Source organism: Mastigoproctus giganteus, chromosome 5 (genome assembly GCF_048544385.1).
Source record: "Mastigoproctus giganteus isolate SK-2022 chromosome 5, ASM4854438v1, whole genome shotgun sequence".
Taxonomy (NCBI): Eukaryota; Metazoa; Arthropoda; class Arachnida; order Uropygi; family Thelyphonidae; genus Mastigoproctus; species Mastigoproctus giganteus.
In genome coordinates, this window is record NC_143579.1 from 227,997,077 (window position 1) to 228,019,622 (window position 22,546).

At 32.8% G+C, this 22,546-nt stretch overlaps 1 protein-coding gene across 4 annotated transcripts in view; it reads left to right on the forward strand.

Moving 5' to 3' along the window:
• Nucleotides 1-22,270, forward strand: part of CRMP (Collapsin Response Mediator Protein) — a 272,256-nt gene extending 249,986 nt beyond the window's left edge. For 3 of the 4 annotated variants that reach the window (XM_090374441.1, XM_090374444.1, XM_090374443.1), the window contains 2 exons: nt 7,353-7,548; nt 20,731-22,270. In XM_090374441.1, coding sequence (XP_090230567.1) covers nt 7,353-7,548; nt 20,731-20,816 — 282 coding nt within the window. In that variant the 3' untranslated portion in view covers nt 20,817-22,270. Of the gene's footprint in view, nt 1-7,352; nt 7,549-13,496; nt 13,574-20,730 lie in introns of all 4 variants that reach the window. The other variant, XR_016546993.1, reaches the window with a different exon arrangement.
• The last annotated feature ends 276 nt before the right edge of the window (nt 22,271-22,546 follow it).

Here is a 22,546-nt window from a genome sequence, read left to right on the forward strand (position 1 = left end):
AGGAAGTGATTTATACAGAGGAAGAGGCAGCTACAGTTGTCCATGTGTCAGTTTTGACTCTGAGATACATCACACTTCTTTAATAAAACCAGAGACATTCTTTATTAAATTAGTTATGTGCAGAATAAACATTAATTTGGTTGTGGTTGTAGTGTTTTTGTGGATGACATGATTAAAAACAGTGATTCTTAAACTGTAGGTTGTGAAAAAGATTCTGGAGGTCACAGCAAACATTGATAAACATGAGTAAATTAAATATTTTTTATGGAACTGTTGAAATTATTATACACTACAACTTTTCATTCTATATTTGTTTAGTTTATTGCAGAAATAAAGGTAAAGCATGATTACACGAACACAATTTCATAATCATTCATATAATTAACTAAGATAAACTATTGGCCTCCATTGGTTGAAAAGAGCAGTGGACAAAAACTGTACTGTAATATGAATACAGTCAGTCCTCATATAGCAAGATAGTTGTGTTCCTAGAAACCCTCGTGCAATATAAACAACAGGCCCTATGAGAAAAATAGGGTTAGGTGCTGACCACCCAAGATTGAACACACATTTGTAACCAAAACATTACCAAACACAATAAATAATCATAATAAAATACTTACATATTTTATTACGACTATTACGTAATAAAATATTGCTAATGCCTTTGCTTCTATCGTAAGCAAACTTGTTTTTTATTTGATTTTCTATCCAAACAGATGACAGGCGTTCCATCTCTTCCAATTATTTGTGTCTTAATCTAATGGATTTTAATTACACTTTGAATTGTTCCTGCTATGAAAGTTTTTTATTTTCTCTGCATTTTTTGTAATTCTCGGCGTTGCCTCATTTAGGTCTGTAGCATGTGCAATATCACATGGTCTTTCATTTCGCTCAAAGCGTTTCACAATTTCATATTTTTTTCTCTATCGACAGAGGCGGACTGGCCATAAGCCTTACCGGGGAAACCCCGGCGGGCCGGAGGCTGGTGTGATTTTGGCCATAAACCATAGTATGAGGCCACTATAAATTTTCCCTGGTAAGAATTTTTGACCCAGTCTGCCTCTGTTTATCGATATTGCTTTTCTTTTTCTCTCTGAATCTGTAGTGTCTTCACCAGGACGCTTCCTTTTCACACCTTTTAAGTATTTTACCCATTTTTAGGGAATAAAGCACAATTACAAAATGAGGAAGCACGCTTGATACACATAAACAAAGCTGCGCGTGTGTAGCAACTGACTAAACGCCGTAAAGGCAGAGATATACTATTAACACCTTGCATTTTACTAAAGCACATTTCTAGGGGTTACTACCATAAAACAATAAAAACAATTTCCAGTTGCGTTTCTGCTAGTGGAATCTGTTATAAACTGGTAGTAAACTCGATCTAATTGCATTTGTGATTATACCGATAGCTGGAATTGTGTTGGTTTTTACGTTATTATGGTGAAATGTGTTTCCCCTTCACTGATATAAAAAACATTTTCATAATCTTCTCTTCATTCCCATCGTGTTGCGTTCGGTTGGGGTGATTCTGCGTTCGACTGCCATTTCTTGTATACACAAAGGCGAATCATGCATAAGCGAATTCGGTTCGTGTTATATAAGATATCGTTCCCCTATTTATAAATCGTGTATGATCGAATTTGTGTAGTGTAAACACGTGTTATACGAGGACTGACTGTAATATGAAAAACTCTACCGTATTGCAGTAAATATGTTCATTATTTCTCATTTTATTTAAAACTGCTCAAAAACTAACACTAGACTCTAGTGTTAGGTTTTTATACCCTAGTGCAGGGGTTCTTAACCTGGTACTCGCAAGTACCATTGTGCTCTTCAAAAAAAAATTTGCTTGCGACTGATCCTAAAATGGGTGCACATGAGCACCTTCACTTAAGCTAAAAAATTTATATATAAATTTTTGTATTTAAAACAGGTGCTTTCTATTTCTCAACTTTCTGGATATTCTACAAAAATCCATTCCAATCTTTGCTAGAAAATCCTTTTTTTCACCCGACTCCTCAATTTCTATGAAATAGTGTAGGATCTTATAATAATAATGTTGTAGAATTTGGTACTCTATGGTGGACACAGAACTAGACTTCAACAGAACACATGCAAGTGACTGCAAGATAGATTTACCTTCATCCTATCAAGATCCTCTGTAAATGCGCTTATTAATTAAGCCTACATAATAGGCTCATAATAAAAAATGTAATTTTCTGTAAGGGATACGCCAGCCTTTTTGGAAAGAAAAACGAAAATGGCTTTATAAGTTGTTTTACCTCCACTGCCATTCATGACATATAATGCAAACTTGATAGTTAAGATGCACTGTTATCGATTTTTCTCTTGGAAATATTCAATTTAGTGAGAAAAATTGACAAAATACTTTGTTGAGAGTACAGTCATTGTTGCCGTAGTGTAGTAGTAGTAGTAGTAGTAGTAGTGGCATGTGATGCAAGAAAGCAAGTGTATGAACTTATGCAGCATCAGCCAAAAAAAAAAAAAAAAAAAAAAAAAAATCACACCATTCCCTCCAAACGCCTGTCCAGTTCCTCCTTAAATTTATTCAACCTATCAACTTCCACAACAACAGATGGAAGTTTGTTCCAGCAATTAACCACCCGCTGGCTAAAGGCAAATTTCTGCACATCTATTCTACATCTGTCCTTTCTTAATTTGAAGGCCTTATATTCAAGGCCTTATACACCTCAATCAGATCACCGCGCAGGTGCCTAGTCTCAAGCCACTGCAATTTTCAGAACTTAAGCCTCTCTTGGTAAGAGGATCCCTTCATTCCCCTCACCAATCTTGTTGCCCTTCTCTGTACATGCTCAAGTAAATCTACATCCTTTCTAAAATGAGGCCTCCAGACCTGTACGCAGTACTCCAGGCGTGGCCTGACCATTGCCTTATACAGAGGGACAATCACCTCCTTTTCCCTGCTAGCAAAATTCCTATATATCATTGACAAAATCCCATGACCTGGCCTGGCAGCCTGTCTGCATTGCTCAGAAAACTTCATATCTGCCTGCACAATTACTCCCAGGTCTTTTTCATTTTCTACCACCTTAAGCGTAGTACCACACATTTGGTACGTTTCTCTGGGGTTACTTCTACCCATATGCAGTACTTTGCATTTGTCAAGGTTAAACTGCAGTTGCCACTTCTTAGCCCATCTGCCCAAATTATCTAGATAGTGTTGCAGTAGCACACCGCCATTACTGTCATTAACAACCCTGCCAACCGTTGTATCATCTGCAAACGTCGACATTAAGCCTGATTACCTTCATCAATATCATTCGATAAATATACAAAACAGCAGTGGACCCAACACTGAACCCTGTGGGACTCCACTAATAACATTAGTCCACGAAGAGCAGCACCCATTGATTGCCACCCTCTATCTTCTCCCACTTAACCATCCTTTTATCCATTGTAGCAACTTACCCTTAATACCATTCTGCTCCAATTTGTACTATAGTCTTCCATGCGCAACAGTGTCAAAAGCTTTCCTGAAATCCAAATATATGATATCAAAATTATTTTTTGCATCCAGTTCCTTTGTAACCACATCATAATATCCTATCAAATTTGTCAGACAAGACTTTCCCTTAACAAACCCATGCTGTGTCTGAATTATTGCTGCAGTCTTGTCTAGATGATCCTGCAATGCATCTTTAACCAGTGACTCCATCATTTTATCTGGAATAGAAGTTAAACTAACTGGTCTAATTATTCGTGTCACCCTTCGATCCCCCTTTGTGAATTGGGGATACATTTGCACATCTCCAGTCCGTGGGAACCTCCCCTGAGTCCGAGGATGCTCTCATAATTATGGCTAAGGGTTTGCTTAGTTGCTTTGCAGCCTCCTTTAATATAACTGGATAGATCCCATCCACTCCAGGTGCTTTTCTTGTGTTTAACTTCAACAATTTCTCCTCCACTTTGCTCTCAGTTATTACAAAATCATTAAGTATCCTGCTACAATTTGATAACCTTCTGCCATTTTCAAACCTTAATAATTCCTCATGTGTGAATGTAGATGCAAAATACTCATTCAGTTTGTTTGCTATCTGAGCAGGATCATCAACAGTCGAACCATCGATGTCAAGTGGACCAATCAGATTCATCCCCTTCCTTTTAGAGTTTATATAAGTAAGAAATCCTTGCTGTTTTTCTTAGCATCTTTTGCCAAGGAGGCCGACCGGGCTAGCGGGGTGGGTAAAGTGCCTGCCTGGCAACCCAAAGGTCGCGGGTTCGATTCCCGCCTCAGGTTTGGATCAAAGTACTGCAAAAACCTTGGGAGGTGCATTATGGCCAGAGAAGCCTATGCGGCAACAACTACCAAAAAAAAAAAAAAAAATTTGCCAAGGATTTCTCGTAATCTGCCTTTGCCTGCCTAACCTCCTTTGTGACCTGATTACAGACTAGCTTATATCTGCCATAGGCGTCTGAGTCGCTTGATAATTTATATGCATCCCATACATTTTTCTTCTCTGTTACGAGTTTCATTAGATAACCATTTAGGCCTAAACCTTGAACAATATTTCTTAATAGGTGTAGACCAAGGATACTGCCCCTTTCGATTCTCAGTTTATGGTTTTAATAGATTATAACAGGTTTCTGCAGCATTAAGCTCAGTAGCACTGCTGCAGTAGGTACCATATGTGTATAGTGCTGACTTTAAAGGTGATGAAAGTGTTATAGTAAGAAATCTTTTGATTTTGTGTGCAAATGCTTAATGTATTTTATTTTAACAGATTTAACTAAAGTTACTAAACCATTTCAAAATGGATAAGTTTTTAAAAAGAAACAAACGAACATGATGAGAAAAAAAAATTATGCATTAACACTGACTTCACAGTCATCTGATTTAGACCTACATGTTTCAAGTGCAAAGAAACAAAAAATTAAAAGGTATGCATTTCAGTCCTCTTGGGAATATGATTATTTGGTAATAGATAATTGTAGTTTAACTGGTGTAATTTGCTTATTATGTTAGGCGTGTTTAAACTGCTGGCTATCGGAAGTAGAATTATGAAAGACATTCCAAAATATGCCATAGGAATTTTCATTAAGCTTTTCCCAAATTTAGTGATATTAGAAAAGCTAAACGTCTAGCATAAAAAAAAAAAAGAAACTTGAAAAACAGAAATATATTTTAAATTTAGGTCAAGCTAATAGTAATAAAGTGTTAGCAAATGATGTTTCATTTATGCTATCATATATAATTGAAAAGAATTCATTGCCTTTCACTAGTGGTGAAGTAATAAAAAATTGTGTCGTGTCATCATTAGAAGAGCTTGCTAGCGTCTTACCAGAAAAACAGAAAGCTTCCTTGATTAGCTCCGCAAAAAATATTCCTTTGAGTAATGATGCAGTTTCAAATTGAGTTCATAAAATGACAGATGCAATATTCAATGAATTATTAGGTAGAATCGAAAGTTGTGTATTTTTTTTCACTGGCACTTGATGAGGCAACTGGTGCTTCGGGCATATCACAATTCATGTGCTTTGTTCATTTGATTCAACGTGGTGGCAGCTGTGAAGAAGATATTTTGGCTATTTTGCTGTTACTGGTCATACAACTGGAAAAGATGTATATGACGCACTTATGAAATTCCTCACAGTGCACAAAATTGATCCGAGTAAACTTGTATCAATTGTTACTAATGGTGCGGCGCATTATAGCCTTAGTAGCTAATGCGCCAATAAAAACAAACAAACTAATGGTATGCCTCCCATGATAGGTAAAAACAAAGGCCTTATTGCTTATCTTAATAGGGATGAAAGAATACCTAATTTTGTGCATTATCACTGTTTGATTCATATTGAGGCCCTGTGTTCACAAATGAAAGATCAAAAAGAAATTATAGAATGTCTCAAAATCATTGTTAAAGTCATTAACCATTTTATTGCTAAATCCCTAAATAAGCAACTTCTAAAAATATTTTTGGAAGATCTTCAAGCACCACATTCTGATCTTATACCCATACAGAGGTTCATTGGCTCAGTCGTGGAAAGGTGCTCTCCAGATTTTGGGAGGTGTTTGAAGAAATAAAAGCTTTTCTAATAGAAAGCGATAAAGAAAACCTTTTTAATGAAATTTTTACTGAAGATTTAAAGATTACACTTTTATTCATGGTTGACATCTTCAGCCATTTAAATGAGTTAAATTTTGAGGCTACAGGGAAAAGATAAATTTGTGGTAGTTTTATACGAGGAGATTATTGCATTTGAGAAAAAATTCAAGTGTTTCAGAAACAAGTTTTGAAAGGAAATTTGCTTCATTTTCCTACTCTTAAAAAATGTCTGGAGAAAACTGCTGTGGAGTGCCCATTGTTTGTAATGAATGTGATCAAAGACATTAGTGACAGATTACAAGAAAGATTTGAAAGAGCACCTCCCAAAATTTGAATTAACAATAAATTACAGAATTTTTAAATCATTAACTTGGAACAAATTTTCAATCAAAATGAAGTAGCAGCTGCAGAATTAGAACTTGCTGATATGCAGTTGTCTTTAGCTCTGAATATCTTTTCCAACGCAAAACTATTCTAAAATTCTGGGGTTCTTCCAACTGCAAAAAATTCTCTTTATTACAAAGAGAAGCGTTCAAAGTACTTTCTACGTTTGGATCAACATACACATGTGAAAGTGCTTTTTCATTAATGAACAATATCAAAACAAAAAAAAGACAAGATCGTTGACATCACATTTGGAAGAAAATTTGCGATTATCTCTTCATAATGGAGAAATTAATTTCAAACGTTTGGCATCATCACTTCATAGTCAAGGTTCACACTGATAAGTTCATAAATATTAGGTCCTTGATCAGACCGGGGTTCGAGCCCGTGACCACCAAATACAGAGGATGTGGAAAGGTCAGGGAATGACCACCGCATATCTATGGAGCCAATATGGCCTTAATGCTCCTAAAAACCAAACCATAAATATTAGGGCCCAAAAATTTTAATCTAGAAATGTAATTCTTGTATGAGTAATATGGCTAAAAATTAATTTAAAAAAATGACTTTAATCTTTAAGCAAGAAAATTTATATTTTAATATATGGTGCTCGCATGTATTGTAAGCTGCAAAATCTTGCTCGCTTAAAGCAAAAGGTTAAAAGCCCTTGCTCTAGTGACTAGAGTATAAAAAACCTAACTTAACTTAACCAGTACTGCCAGGGGTCACTAATAATTTCATTTTATGAAAAGTGGTCGCGGATAAAAAAAAAGTTTAATAACCTGTGATTAAAATAATACTTCGGAAAATGCCTGGAATTCTAACATTCTTGGAATTTTATATTTCTCAAAGCTAATAATAATTTTTTCCCCTTAGGCAATTGTACCTCATAAAGTACCACGTGCTTCATTAGATGGAGGGGCAATTGATGAAGGTCAGACTGTTGGAGATGGGCCACGGCAAATAATAAAAGAAAGTCCATTAAGTGCTCAACAGTCAATGGAATTTTATTCTCGTCCACTAACTCGCAGTGGTGGAAGAAATCTACAAGATTCTACTTTCAGTCTTTCAGGTATTCTTAAAAACGATTTTTTATAATTATTTTTATTTCTATTAAGAAAATAATATAAATGTATCAAGTTTAAAATGGAAATTTTGATCTTTATTCTAGTTAGTACAATTCATATATTCTCTGCTGATAATCAAATTATCATATTTGATAACTTCATTTTTTTTTTTTGAGAATTTTATCTACATAATCTATTTTTTTGTTTTTATCATGCACAGATATACAAAATTTATTTGTAAACCTGTAATGTTTTCCTCAATTTCTGTTTCCAATATGTCACTAATACCGTGTTAAATCATTGCATTTTTTCTTAAAATAACATAGAAATTTTCTTTAAAAGATGTAGATGTAAAGTTAGTTTAGTATTACTATTCCATTCTATGTTCTTGAAGCTTCTGGTGCTCATGCAGCATATTAAACTGCAGGAAAGGAGATATATGATTCCTCATGAGCTGAAATTTATAATGTTAGAAATTTTAATGGTGTGTCAATTTTAGCAGTACTTTGGAGAAAAAAAAAAAGAAAAGTTAGGCATCCTTTCTCTTTAAAAACGTTATTAATATTTATCTTAGTATTAGCCATATGGTGCAAGGAAGTGCAAGGCTTTTTTTGCACCAGCCAAAAAAATTAATTAAAAATAATTAATAAAATAGCTATTGACATGCAATTTAGTGCAAATGAATCATTTCTGCACACAGCCAACTACTAAGTAACTAGGAATTGGCATCATTTAAGTATATCTCATATTGTGAATACCTTCTCAATGAGTTCAATACATTCACTTACGAAATACCAATGGTAACTTGTGAAATTATTCACAATATGAGATATACTTAAATGATGCCAATTCCTAGTTACTTAATAGTTGGCTGCGTGCAGAAATGATTCATTTTCACTAACTTGCATGTCAGTTAACTATTTTGCAATGTGAGGCCCTAAAGTGCTCTATAAAATATCTATTTTACTCCCTCCTCACATAGATATCTGTCCAACTGAGCTTTGAATTTCTCTAAGCTGTCACCCTCAGCCACCTATGGAGGAAACTTATTCCAGTAATTAACAACTCACTGGCTAAAAGAAAACTTCTACAATCTACTCTAAACCTCTTTCCCCCATAATTTGAATTCAAATTATGGTTAGCTGTAATGTAACTTTTACAAAGTTTATTGTGCCAGGAGGTGTCCATTTGGGGAAATTATATGGATGGGGGGTAGTTTGGAGGTGTGTGTGGGGTAATTGAATATGATAGTTTTCTTGAGGTTCCCTAAGTTGCATGATAGGACTTCTTAGATAGTGATTATTTGTTAACTTGTGTGGTCTGTAGCTCCATCTGTACAATTTTCTCTCTCTCATGATGTTAGAGATGATCAAGGCATCATTCAGTTTAGAAAGCAAAGTTGTTTGGTTCTATAATCAAGAATGTCACATCCTTAATTTGTCTTCTGATTAACAACTCTTATCTGGTTTCACTGCTTTGAATTGTAATTTATAGTATCACCTTAAAAGTTTTGACCAATTCTTTTTTTCTACACTATCAGTAGGTGGTTTTTTACAAAGGTGTCGCTATTTCAGTGAAATTGTACCATTCAAATAACATTCTTGTTAAGTAGTGCAAATTCCTGGTTGCTTATATCTTCCAGGGGAGGGGAGGAATAGTTGATATAATCATTACAAGGGAGTTGTCCAGCAAGGGATATCTATTTGCATTGAACTGCTGCCTGCCTTCCATATTATGAGTCTCCAGGTTACATACTTTGTTCATTGGCTTTATTTCCTGTTTCTTCTTCTGTAATGTGAATAGCTGAAGCTAACCTGCATTACATTTTCCACCTACCTCAAGATTCAAATTGCTTTTAGACTGTATGAGAGCTCATTCACTTAAATGATTTGGTTGACCAGTTGTTTCTTTCTTGTTCTTCTTCAATAGTAGCATGTGAGTTAGGGCTGCCTTTATTCTTATTTTTAGAAACCTTAACAGTTCAGATCACTTTCAGACTGTTTAAGTGTCTGATCATTTGTCCCATTTGGTGCTTCTTTCACCTAATCCATTAAGACATATAGTTGGAAGTTGTTCTTTTACTGATTTACATTTATGTGTGAGTTAGACATTTTTTGGTTTGATTAACTGACTGCTTACTTGCCACAGTTTTTGTCTAGTCTGTTTGCTTTGACCGTTTCTTGGTCTTCTTGATTATGGGGTTCATTTTGTTCATCAAAGAGCAAGCCTCACAGCCATCTTTCATTTGTATTCTAAAAACCATACATATTAGGTAAAAATGCCAAGCAAAAAATGTGGAAACATGAGTCACACCTAACCATCTTGTCATGAATGCTACCACATAGACAACATTTTTGTGGATAAAGTTTTTCTGTAGTGACAGTTGCTTTTGGTCAGATCAGTCTGTGGAAATTAATTCAGCTAGTAGATATAATTCTCAACTTTTTGTAACAAACAACTTGAAACGCCTGCTGCTACACTTGAAAAAAATGTTACTCAGTTATTTTTAACACTGGTCACTTTTTTCCTTTAGTCAAAGTGTCCCAGTGGGATAGCTGCTCCCATCTGGTGTCCACTTGTGAATTGACCTAATTACAGGGGAGTTAAGATCTCTGGTATGTCAATGTGATTTTGTGCTGATTAGCATTGTATAGCCTAATTTTACTGTGTAAAACTTGGTTGAAATATCAAATTTGGTTACAGTTTACCTGAATGGTTAAGAGTGAAGCATCATAAGAAAAAACACACCCCAGGAACATAAGATTCATTGAATGTAGATACTTGGTTTGATGTTAAAACTAATATTGTAAATGATACATTAAATAGAAGCACAAAAATATGTGACTGACATGCTTCTGCACAAAACAAGTTAATTAACTAAATAAGCATCGGGATCTCATCCTTCATCTAAAGTTGGTTTTCCAATAAATATGCTATTCAAAATAAGAATGTTACCTATTGCAATTGGCATGCATCCAAATCTCCAATTTCATTTTCTGCCTACACCAATCACCTCCGTAGCCAGGTGGGCAGGAGCAGCAGTGTGTAGCACACACTTCTTGATTAGACCGGGGTTCGAGCCCATGACTACCAAATACGGAGGATGCGGAAAGGTCAGGGAATGACCACCGCATATCCCTGGAGCAATATGGCCTTAGTTGCTAATGCTCCAAAAAATCAAAATAACAAACAATCCTACACCAATGTTACAATTGTGAAGCAGTTATTAATTGGTACTAACTAGAATTTGTACAGGTTAAGAGTGGAAAACTTGCTTTTTGTCTAAATGGTAGTTGTGCATTCTTGGTCTCTTGCCAAAGCCATTGGTTGTAACTTTTGCCCATCTGTACTCCCACCCATGGTAAAAAGTGATGGTTCTATTGCCACCTCAACTAAAGATAAAGCTGGCCTACTAGCATCCTACTTTTCTTCTAACTCTTGTATTTGCAATCTTGGTAAACCACCTACCATTGCCTCTTGTGGTTTTTTGTTAAAAGGATGTCAAAAGAATTTTGAACTGTTGCCAAGAAAGTGCTGGTTCCTGATAGTATTTCTCCACTTGTTTTCAAAACCTGTGCTTCTGATCTTTCTCCTGTTCTATGTTGCCTTTTTACACTTTCTTATGCCACTGGTGTTTTTTTCCCTTCTGCTTGGAAATTTGCTCATATCCAGCCAGTTCCTAAAAATGGGTAATAAATCCCTCCTATCCAATTATTGTTCCATTGCACTTAATTCTACTCTTTCTAAATTAATGGAGAAGGCCATTAACCACCAACTCCTAAACTATCTTAATCATCTGTCTGATTACCATTATGGATTCTGTTAGTGTAAACCCAGTGGTCAAATTCAATGGAAAAGTTTTATGAAACTCAAGCAGTTGCCCTTGACATTTCAAAGTCTTTTGATCATGTTTGGCATATAAGTCTTCTAAATAGGCTTCCATCTTATGGATTGCCAACTGTTTTTTTTTTTTTTTTTGTTTGTTTGTTTGTTTGTAATTGGATATCCAATTTTGCTGATGTTCCCCAAGGATCAGTTCTTTCTCCTACTCTTTTCCACTTGTATATTAATGACCTTCTTCCTTTGACCAAAAATCCTATTCATAGTTTTGCTGATGATAGCACATTGAATTCCATCTTCCAGTTTGAGAAACCTTGCCCTGTACCTTCAACTTCTCAAATATCCACTACCAATTCTTAATGCTGATCTCCTAGTAATTATCCAGTGAGGCAAAGATAACTTAGTTAATTTCAATTCTTCTAAAACTCACTTCTGTCTTATCATTTCTTTCTACCTTGCAAAAAAGGATTCTTCTGCTCTTAGTGTTATCTTTGATAACACTCATTTGTTGTTTTTGTAATAGGGTTTTAGGAGCATCAGCGACCAAGGCCATAACTGTTCCATATATATTGTCTGTAAATTGTGTTCTGAGATCAATTTTCTGTTTGGCTGGATGAAAAACCAGTTTCCTGAAGGAAAAAAACCATGCTACCCATGCCTGGGACTGACTAATTCAGCCAAGTTGTGAAAAAGGCCCATAAAAATTCCTCCCATCATCAGCATTAGTGGGGAGGAGGAGGAGCCATCTACAATCATCCACAGAGAGTAGTCAAAGAGAAAATTGGATACCCAATTATTAGGATTGTAATATAGCTCGTGCTCTTATAATGTGTTTTTTTTTTTTTTTTGAGAGTCAGTAATATGGTCATAATGTTTTAAATTTTTTCTAAAAACAAGTTTTTTTTTCTTATCCCAAGTGTTATATAGGAAAGTTTTGAAGTGCAGCCTTTCAGTTATAGGTGGTTTTTTTAGTTAAAATTTTTCTTGATAAACAATGATTTATCCAATCAAAACTATGAAATGAAATATCATATTTGTAATAAAAAAAAAAAAAAAAAATCTTAACCCTAATTGCTGATGGCTACATATTAATGTTTCTCATTAATTTTTTTTTTTTTTTTGTGTTGATCAACAATACCAAAGCATTTTATAAATAAACATGTTCATAATTGCTTCAGCTATTATTATAGAACATCATCCAGCTATTATTTCTGAACGTCATTCCATATTCTTTTTTGAAGATTCATCTGTTTCATTTCTAATGAAACCCCTACCAAGGACATTCATTACAGTAACAAACGAATAAGACATTCTCTGAATATTTTCTCACAGTATTGGCATAATATAATATCACTAGTCCAGCTTCATGTAAAAATTGATATTGAGAGGCTGTATGATATTACAAAATCAGAGCTGCCTCCACCTAGATGGGAGCCAGCATCTGCATAATGTAAACAGTTGAATAATTATAATTGTTTTTTTGTATTATTTGCATTAAATAACAAAGTTTTTTTTTTTTTTTTTTTTTTTTTTAAACATTAGCACTTGGGTTCACCTGATATTTTTTACCAATAAAAACTGCAGAAACCAGATGTTTTAGCTAGTAATAAAGATTTCAATAACTAGGATTATTAGTTCTGTGCTTTCAGCTCAGAAAATGGCAGGTTTTTTTTTTTTTTTTTTTTTACTGCCATTTTTTTTTTTTTTTTTTTTTTTTTTTTTTTTTTTTTTATATGCTGAAGAGGTTGTCTGTTTCAAAACAGACTGCTATAGTTCTTTAAAGTAATTTAGAACTTCAGGAGTGGCCACGTCTTTAGTTGGCAAACTAGTTCCACTAATCCCAATTAGTATAATGCTAAAGTTGATAATTGTTTCTCTTCATTATGTTCATATTTCATTGCTAACTTTTCCAAAGTTCAGTTTGGCATAGTTATTTGTAATTTTGTAATTCAATTTCTTCAGGCTTTTTTTATAGTCTTTAAAAATTTAGTTTTGGCTTTGTTATACTGGTTGTCCTGGATTGCATTTGTAGTCCTAATAATTATTCCTTTAATAATCATTATTACATTTTCCTTGAGATTTATTTGCTCTTTATTTTATCTGTTATCTTTAGGAGCCCAACGAGATGATTAGCCTTCCTTGCTAATTACTGTATGTGATTGTCTGTCCAGCACCAATTGGGGGGTTAAGGTAGGATATAATAAAAAAAAAAAAAAAAAGCACTTTATATAAGAAGAGACAAAAATGGATTGTTGATACTTAATGAATTCAGTGAATGGTATATGCAGTTTCAGTCTGGAATAGTCAATAGTTTGGAACAGTTTATAGATACATTTTCTACAGATGAGCAAGAATCTTTGTAAATTGAAGTTTAATCTTGATAAAATTTTGGTATTTGAGTTTATTTTTATATATATATATATATTTTATTTTTTTATCACTTTGAAACATAGCAACTGTTTATATCTTGTTCTCAACTTTGGTTCTGCCATCTTGTAAATAGTTTCAAGAAATACTTTTAATGAATATTTTTATTCTTTCTATACTAGGCCTTATTCTTGTTTTTTCTTTGTTAAACATTTGCCTATTTCGCAATAAAAACTAGTTTTTGGAAATTAATTGCTGGCCACTATTATTGCTGTTATACCCCTTCATAATTTAAATTAAATAAAAAAAAATAAAATAAATTTTAAATGAAAAAAATTTATTTTTTTAAATTAAATAATTGGTATCCAATCTTATTCTAATTTAATTTTTAAGAGCTCTGAATTTTATTTTTGTTGGTGATCTGTGCAAAGATAACCTAGTGTCGGGGAGTACAGACTTTATTTTGTTTTGCCAGTTTATTTATCAATATACAATGGTTGCCACTTATTTTATCACTGTTTATTGTAATCAGATACAAAATTCCACAATATCAAACCATATTTAAATACCATTTAAAACAATTTTCCTTTGCATAAATACAGTCATACCCTACCACCTTACTGTAATCAGAATTTTATTATATATACAGATTAATAAGCTATTCCTAAAAATAATTTGAAATTCTCTGATTCTCAGGTTTAATCTGTACTGCATTCGTTTATTTCACCTAAGGAAAAAATCTCAAGGAAGCAGACAATTCTTTAAACAAGCTATTATTATACATTTGCAAATAACAAGCATTGATTGGTTGAAAAATAGGAACTATGGCATATCAGAACTTGTACAATAAGTTAAGATAGGATGAATTGCTAATTGACCAACTGTATGGTTTAATGTATGTACAACTTGCTGCATTCCTCTGGAAAAATTTCTGACAGGTTGCATTTTATTTGTGAATGCTTGGTTTTCAATGATGGTTTTATGGCAGTCTTCATAAATGAATCTGTCTAGATTACAAAAAAATAATAATAAAATAAAGACAATTTTTATTACAGCATTTGAATGAACACACACACACACACACACCACCGTATATATCACCACAGCCTTTTCTTCCATGGTGATTGATGGTTATGGAATTAATATTTCATTTGACATAGTAAAATGAAAATATTGCAGAAACATGACAATGAAAGTATTTTGAATAAATTAATTTATACCACATATATTACTTTGATTTATTTCTGAGCTTTATACATGTTAATGAGTTGGGAAAATTTTTTAAAATTCCATATATTGTTTGCCACTTAACATTACCAGCTAATAACACCCAGAGATCTCATCAAGCAAAATCTACTAATTTTAAAAATGTAACATTTCTGTATAAGTGGCTGTTTCTGTCTTATTAAGAATCACAATGAATGTGTGAAGCAAATCTGATTTCTGTAAAATTTGTGGTCTGTCTAATTAGTGCATTGGTTCATATTTTTTAAAATTATAATGAAATAAGGAAGATTACTGTGATAATTAGCAAACTTTAAGTAGTATGGTATTCAATTTTTGTATTTTGAGATTTTTTTTTTTTATGCATTGTATAGCTTGATTTTGAAATGTAAATTAATATTGCTTAATTTATTCAAATTAAACTGATGTGTATTTTGTGCTATCAGAAGCAGTAGTTTCTGAAATTATGTATTATGCAAAAATGTGCTGAGATGATTTTTGGTTTTTCTACAAACTATTCTCAGTGATAAGGCCATAGACTGGTACAAAGTACACATCAAAAAGTACCGAGCATTTTTCATTGCCGTGCTGCCAAAACAACAATAGAACCATTAATTTAAAAAATTTAAATAGTTACAGAATTATTGCAATTTTTTGTGTCATACTTTTGGAATACAGTAATCTCTCTGTCTCTTACCATCCTTCTGCTTCTTTTCACACAGGCATTCAGTTGCTTGTAAGATAGGAAATGGACCTGTCCTTTCTTCAATTATTTCTGTGAACAGTGGTTTATCTTAATTGGCACTCATTATTTCTCTGCTTTCTTTTAAACTATTTAGAATGCATATAGAAACTGCCATCATGTATTCACAAACTAACTAACCATTCCTGCTTTTCATTTTGTGTTCTCCACTTGTGGTCTTGAAAATAACCTTCCTGTAGCAAGTTATTTCAGGACAACCAGATAGAGTGGGGGCAGTGGAAAGGCAGCTATGTTTGAACAACACACCTCTGCATTATCTGGGGAAGGTGTGTGGGGGGGATTTCATTCTGTAGAAGTTCAGGTAGTGTTAAAAAACAGTTTTGCTTTTCAGTCCATTTAGTACGAAATTATTGTGGATTGAAAACCTGTGTTATTGGGATTGTGGTTGGAATTACCCAAAAAAAAAAAAGTCCTCAGTGGCATATGACCACTGAGAACTTTTTTATGGTGGCCACTGACACAGGGGGAGATGGGGAGTGGAAGAAAAGAGAAGGAAAGTTTTATGTAAGAAATGAACATAAAAAAAAAAAAAAAACATATATAAATATATGTAATTAATACGCATACATATATTATTTTATTTTAGATAAATTTTGCATGAAAATGAACCAGTTACACATTTAAAAATCATCTGTAAAGAACAAATGGGGAAAGGTGGGGTACAAACCTAATTCGATTTACAAGAGATGGATTTACTACTTAATAATTACTTTGTGTTAATTAATGTACAAGTTAGTGCAGTTGCATCATTTGAGTACATAGCCAACTACTTAATTAGTTATAAATTGGCATCATTAAGTATATCTCATATTGTGAATACCTTCACAACGAGTTGCCATGAAGGTATTCACAATATGAGATATACTTAATAATGCCAATTTATAACTAATTAAGTAGTTGGATATGTACTCAAATGATGCAATTGCACTAACTTGTACATTAGTTAAACTCTTTACATAACCTGAGGCTTTAGCCCTAAACTATACCGTAATCTAAATTACTTCAGTGTTAATTTGAGCCGGTTTTAAGGCACTTAAAAAGCATACATTTTCAGTTATTTAGAACAACCATGTGCAACCCTTTTGTAGATTGTAATATTTTGAGGGATTGAAGAAATAATTATGCTAGCAAAGTTTAAATAACGTATTGATGAAAATGGTCATCCGATACATGAAATAAATTCCTTAGAATAAGGCATTTCTTATTCTGCTATAGTAATCATGTATCATTTATATCACAATATTTATATTTTTATTTGTTTCTGTTAACTTTTCATTATTTTACAAATTGGTTTCCTTGTCTTTTTCAATAAATGTTTAACCCTCTTGCAAATATGACACTAAACATCTCAAATAGTCCAGTTTGTGGGATTACAATGCAAAAAGTTTAACCACCACTGAAGCAGCACCTTCCAGCAAATGTATCTGAATTAAAAAAATTAATGACAAACATCATTATGAAAAATTTATATTTAAATAACTTGCAATTATGAATAAATATAGCAGCCATTATAGACTACATGTGATGATGACTCTGAATCTGATCTAATTTGAATACTATACATTGTTGAATCTGGTGGAAATATTCTTCTCCTGCCGATCAACAAATACTGTATACATATAAAGGTTGATTGCTGTACAGTTCCATTATATTTTCAAAAATTAGTGTTTAAATCTGTCTTAATACAGTTCTGTGAGTATGTTTGTAGGCTGATTACAATTATAAACATAACTAATATATTTAGTGTATATAGAGCTGATGCTAGCATGAATGTGCCCTGGGTGAGATTTCCATAAGTGGCAGTAGTGTTGATAGGTGCCATAAACAAAATCAGCCAGCCATATTTTATATTCTTTTGCTTCACCCACCCTTAAATTGGTGCAGTTTAGAGTTTGTGAGAAAGCAATTTTATAAACTTATCTCAATATTTTGGTGCATAATTATTATTAATTAATTAATTGTTATTATTTTATTTTTTTGAATCGTACTGGTCATATGCTGCAGCTTGCCTAGTTTATCCTAGAAAAGGGGTCACTGAATGCAAATGAAGTAGGTTAAAATAATAATATAATGAATTACTCGTACCTGAAAATTTTTCTTTTAAGAAGTAAATATTTAATAGCACAATCAGCGACAGTCTTATTGTTGTAGTTGTAGTAGTGTTTTAGGAGCATCAGTGACTAAGGCCATATTGCCTCGTGTATATTGTCTGTAAATTGCATGTGTTCTGAGGTCTATTTTCTGTTTGCTGGACGAAAACCCAAATTTCCAGGAGAAAAAAACCATGCTACCCTCACCTGATACTGACTAACTGTGACAGTCTTGTATTTACAAAGTCTTGTATTGACATTATTTGCTTTCACTGTTGTAAATAAATAAAGCAGTCTAATTATGGAAAGGGAATTACTGGAGTTAATTTTAATTATGGAGATTTTACTCCACATCAAATTTCTTAATGGTTTTAATATATTTTTGTAACTTACTCTGTACGGAAGTGGGCAGGAATTCAGTTCATTATTTTTACTGACTGTTGATTAGCCTCTTAAACAGCCTTCTAATTCTCTTCAGTGAATTTGTTAAGGTTTTCACAGAAAAACATAATTTTGGCCTTGCTTCTTGATGTGGAGTGCATTTATTGAATTTAGAGTAGATTTCTGTTTACAGATTAAATATCATTGGTTGATATTTATATAAAAAATATAATTCCTGTGTGTAACTTTTCTCTTCATAATGGATACAATAATTGTCTTAATTTTAAATACTTTATATTTAGTAATTGCATGTGGCTACTGGATAAGAGCTCTCAAAGCAAGACTGTTCACTTTCCTTATGTCTCGAAGGTATTAAATTTAGTTTAATAGTTTTATTACATAAAACAGTTAATGTTATATAATATTATCAATGGAAATAATACTTTAACCTAAGTACCTCATCATTTTTTAAGTAAATTTTCTTCAAAAAGAAGCAACCTAATTATTAAATAATATAAAGCATTTCCAATTTTTTTTTTTTTTTTTTTTTTGCAGATTTTTGGAATTTTTGCAAAATATGTAAAAAATATATATTTTTATGATCCTAATGAAACCAAATGGAATTGAAATCATTTGTTTACCAGGATATGCTGTTTTGCTAGTTAGTGCTTACTTGAAAGACTGTCAAAGTCTCTTCTGTACCTTTTCTAGGCTTGTGGCTTCAAATATCCCCTACCCCAATAGTCTTTTTTACTGCAAGAAAAAGAAAAAAATCTTCATGCTTAATTCAACCTGCTATTGCTGTCCCTTTGGTTCAGTATGGACAACTAACTCAGTCCATAAACTGGACTGAGTTAGTTGTCCTCAGTTATAGTTAGTGTTTACTTTGTGTTTTCATCCTGAAAAACCAAACCAGCTTCAGACACATTCATTTAATAGCCCAGATAAAAAAAAAAAAAAAAAAATCCAGCCTCTCAAATCTAAAGTAGACCTGAGGGATTGAATTGTTTGGATGAGCACCAAAAAGAGCTGATCTAAAATGGATTTTTCTGTTGAGAGTAAATAACAGTACTTTCAAAATTTATTTAAATTAGAATACCTAATTTTGAAACAGTTCTGTTTTTGATATTTCAGTCATATTTAGTCTATAAGAATTAATTCAAAACTGTGCACACTTCTTATAGTAAACTTTTCCATTACAGTTATTTACAGAATATCAGGTCGAGGCAGATGTTGTAAATTAGGTAGTTAAATATTACTTTATAAAAGAACTGAGAAAAAAAACAAAGGTTGGACTTCTTAGTTGTATAATCTTTTCAAAAGACAGTATTGCCAAAGTTTTAGCAGTACCCACTTCATACAATAAATAAAAAAAAAAAAAAAATTCAAAAGATGGCTTGTATTAAATGAATCCATTGATATATTGTTTATTTTCACATATCAACGTTAGTAAAAAAATATTCTAAAGTAGTTGTAAGAGTGAAATGACTGACAACAGTATTACATAGTTACTGTATGACAAAGTAATTTAAATTATTTTAATAAAGTGTGAATGTGAAGCGAGTTACCTGAATTATTAAACTCTCTGAAGAGCTTTAAAACTCAAATGTTTTATTAGCAATCCTTGTGAAATTTGCAGTGTGATAATACCTGTAAGTAACTAATGAATTTTGTTGTCCTGTGGCACTAATATAATATGCATTAGCAATAGTAGAGGCATATGATGCAAGAAAGCAAGCTTATGCAGCATCAGCCAGAAAAAAAAAAAAAAAAAACTCACACATTTCCCCCATCCATTTGCTCCAAAAGTTTGTCCAGTTCTTCATTTAATTTATTTAGGCTGTCAACTTCCACAACAACAGATGGAAGTTTGTTCCAGCAATCAACTACCTGCTGACTAAAGGAAAATTTTCTCCCATCTATTCTACAACTGTCTTCTCAATTTGAGTTTATACCCCCTCAGGTTTGTAATCTGAGCAAGAGGAAGAATCCCATCAACATTGAGCCTGCTCAAACCATTCAAGGCCTTATACATTTCAATCAGATCACCTTGCAGGTGCCTAGTCTCCAATGCTGCAATTTGCAGAACTTAAGCCTTTCTTGGTAAGAACAGCCCTTTGTTCCCCTCACCAACCTTGTTTGTTGCCTTTCTCTATGCTCTTTCTAGCAACTACATCCTTCCTAAAATGAGGCCTCCAGACTTGTATCCAGTACTCAAGGTGTGGCCTGACCATTGCCTTATACAAGGGAATAATCACCTCCTTATCCCTGCTAGAAAAATTCCTGTATATCATGACAAGATCCCATGACCTGCTCTGGCAGCCTGTCTGCACTGCTGAGCTCTCTCTGCATGCATGTGTGTGGGCTAGGGCTGATTGTTTTTGATTTTGTTCCCTGTTTACCATTTATATTATCATAATTTAATCTTTAAAAAGTTACATTGTTCTTGATATAGTTCTTTTAGTTGGCAGCATTTCACCATATCTTACTAAATATATTGCCAAACTGATTTTCATTTGTAGGTGCTCAGATAGACGACAACAAAAGCCCTCGCTCAGGAATAAGAATTAACAATCCCCCTGGTGGTCGTTCGACAGGCTTATGGTGAAGGGAACAAACTAGCACAGCTATAAAAAGCACATGCTGAACTTCTTTTATTGTGTGTGGTATTTTGATAAATAGTAATTTAATTTAACAAAGAAAAATGCTTTGTTATACTGTGAATGTATGACTAAGTTCTGTGAAAATGTAATCATTATACATCTGGTAAACTGTAAAATACTGCATTGGAATTGACTTAAATTTTTTTCCTGTGAATTAAATGAAATATATATGAGCTTTGAAGCATTTGTAAACATTTTTCTGGAATTTAATTTATGGAAAAAGCTTAGAATTATCACAGATCAGGAAAGATCAGTTATGTATAGTCATTTTGTTTGTTTTATTGTGCCATGCTATCTGATATGTGCCAAGAATGTGTGGTAAATATTGTTCTATGCTGTATTTTTATGCCTTTGTCATTGTTTATTCATTGTTGTAGACATCTTTAATTTTATTTTAAATTTACTTTAGGTGCATTTAAGTGAAGTGTTTAATCTATACACACTTGACATTCATCTTGAAGTGCACAAAGAATGACAAAAGTTACTATCTAAACTTGCATATGCAGCTGAAGTGGCTCCTGTACTGTGTGCTCTTTCACAATTTAAAAGGACTATTTGGAAATTAAATGTGCTCTGCTGGCAGCTCACCAAACACAATTTGCAAAACTTTAAAATAAGAGCTTTCTTTATTTGTATAGAAAGTTAACTGAAGTAGTCCTAGAAAGGAGAAACAAATTTCTTATTCTTTGCACTATTTTTAACAGAATTCAAATGTTAAATTTTCTAAAGAAATTAACCACCTAGGTGACTTATGAACTTTTCCTTTTCATGTGAAATAGCTTCATATTTTTACATTATTTTAATATCTTACCTATATTTTAACTTTGTGCATATAAGATCCTTTCATTTATATTTTATTAATGAATTAATAAGGACCTCCCCCAATATTTTTTTTTACGTCAGCTCGATGTGTAGGAAAATAGAATTTATATAAAAATAAGTAACTTGTTCATTAGTCTATGCAAATCTCAGTAACATTTTTCTTTTTGACAAAATATAAAATGGTGTCATATATTATATGGGAAGAGCTAATTGTTGGAATATTGCATATATAAAATTAAACAAGTGAATGTGGCACATTTTCATATTTACGCTGTTTATCCTTGATAGACACTGCTTAGAGTGGAGATTGCTATTTTCTGCTTTCTTTTATGAATAGATTCAATTTTAACACATAAAAGTTGGGGAAAAGTGACATACATGTTTTGTCATGAAATATATCCTTGTTGGCAACAAGGGTTTTGTATATTCAGATGTCATCAGTTCCTAGGTGGTTAAATTTAGTTGGACAACACCAATGAGAGGTTGCACCTCTTCCTAAGGCAACCAGCTCCATGCTGGCACTTGTAACAAAGTTATTAGTGCGTTTGAAATAAATTTATGAGCTTTGCTATTAGTATTCAAATTGTAATGTGTTATTTTTAAGCCATAATATTCAATCCACATACAGTTATAAATTATATTCATTTAAAAACTGCTTAACAACTAGTTATGATTTTATCTTTGTTCCTTCACTACTTCTGCTTTGAGTATTTCTGTTATATATTTAATTCATCATTGCAAGGACTTTATGCTGTTGTCTGCTAATGGTCAATAATAAATTTTTTATCAGTTTATTCTAATAATAAATACTTTTGCATGGAACAATTAAACTCTTATTTATAATTCTTGAATA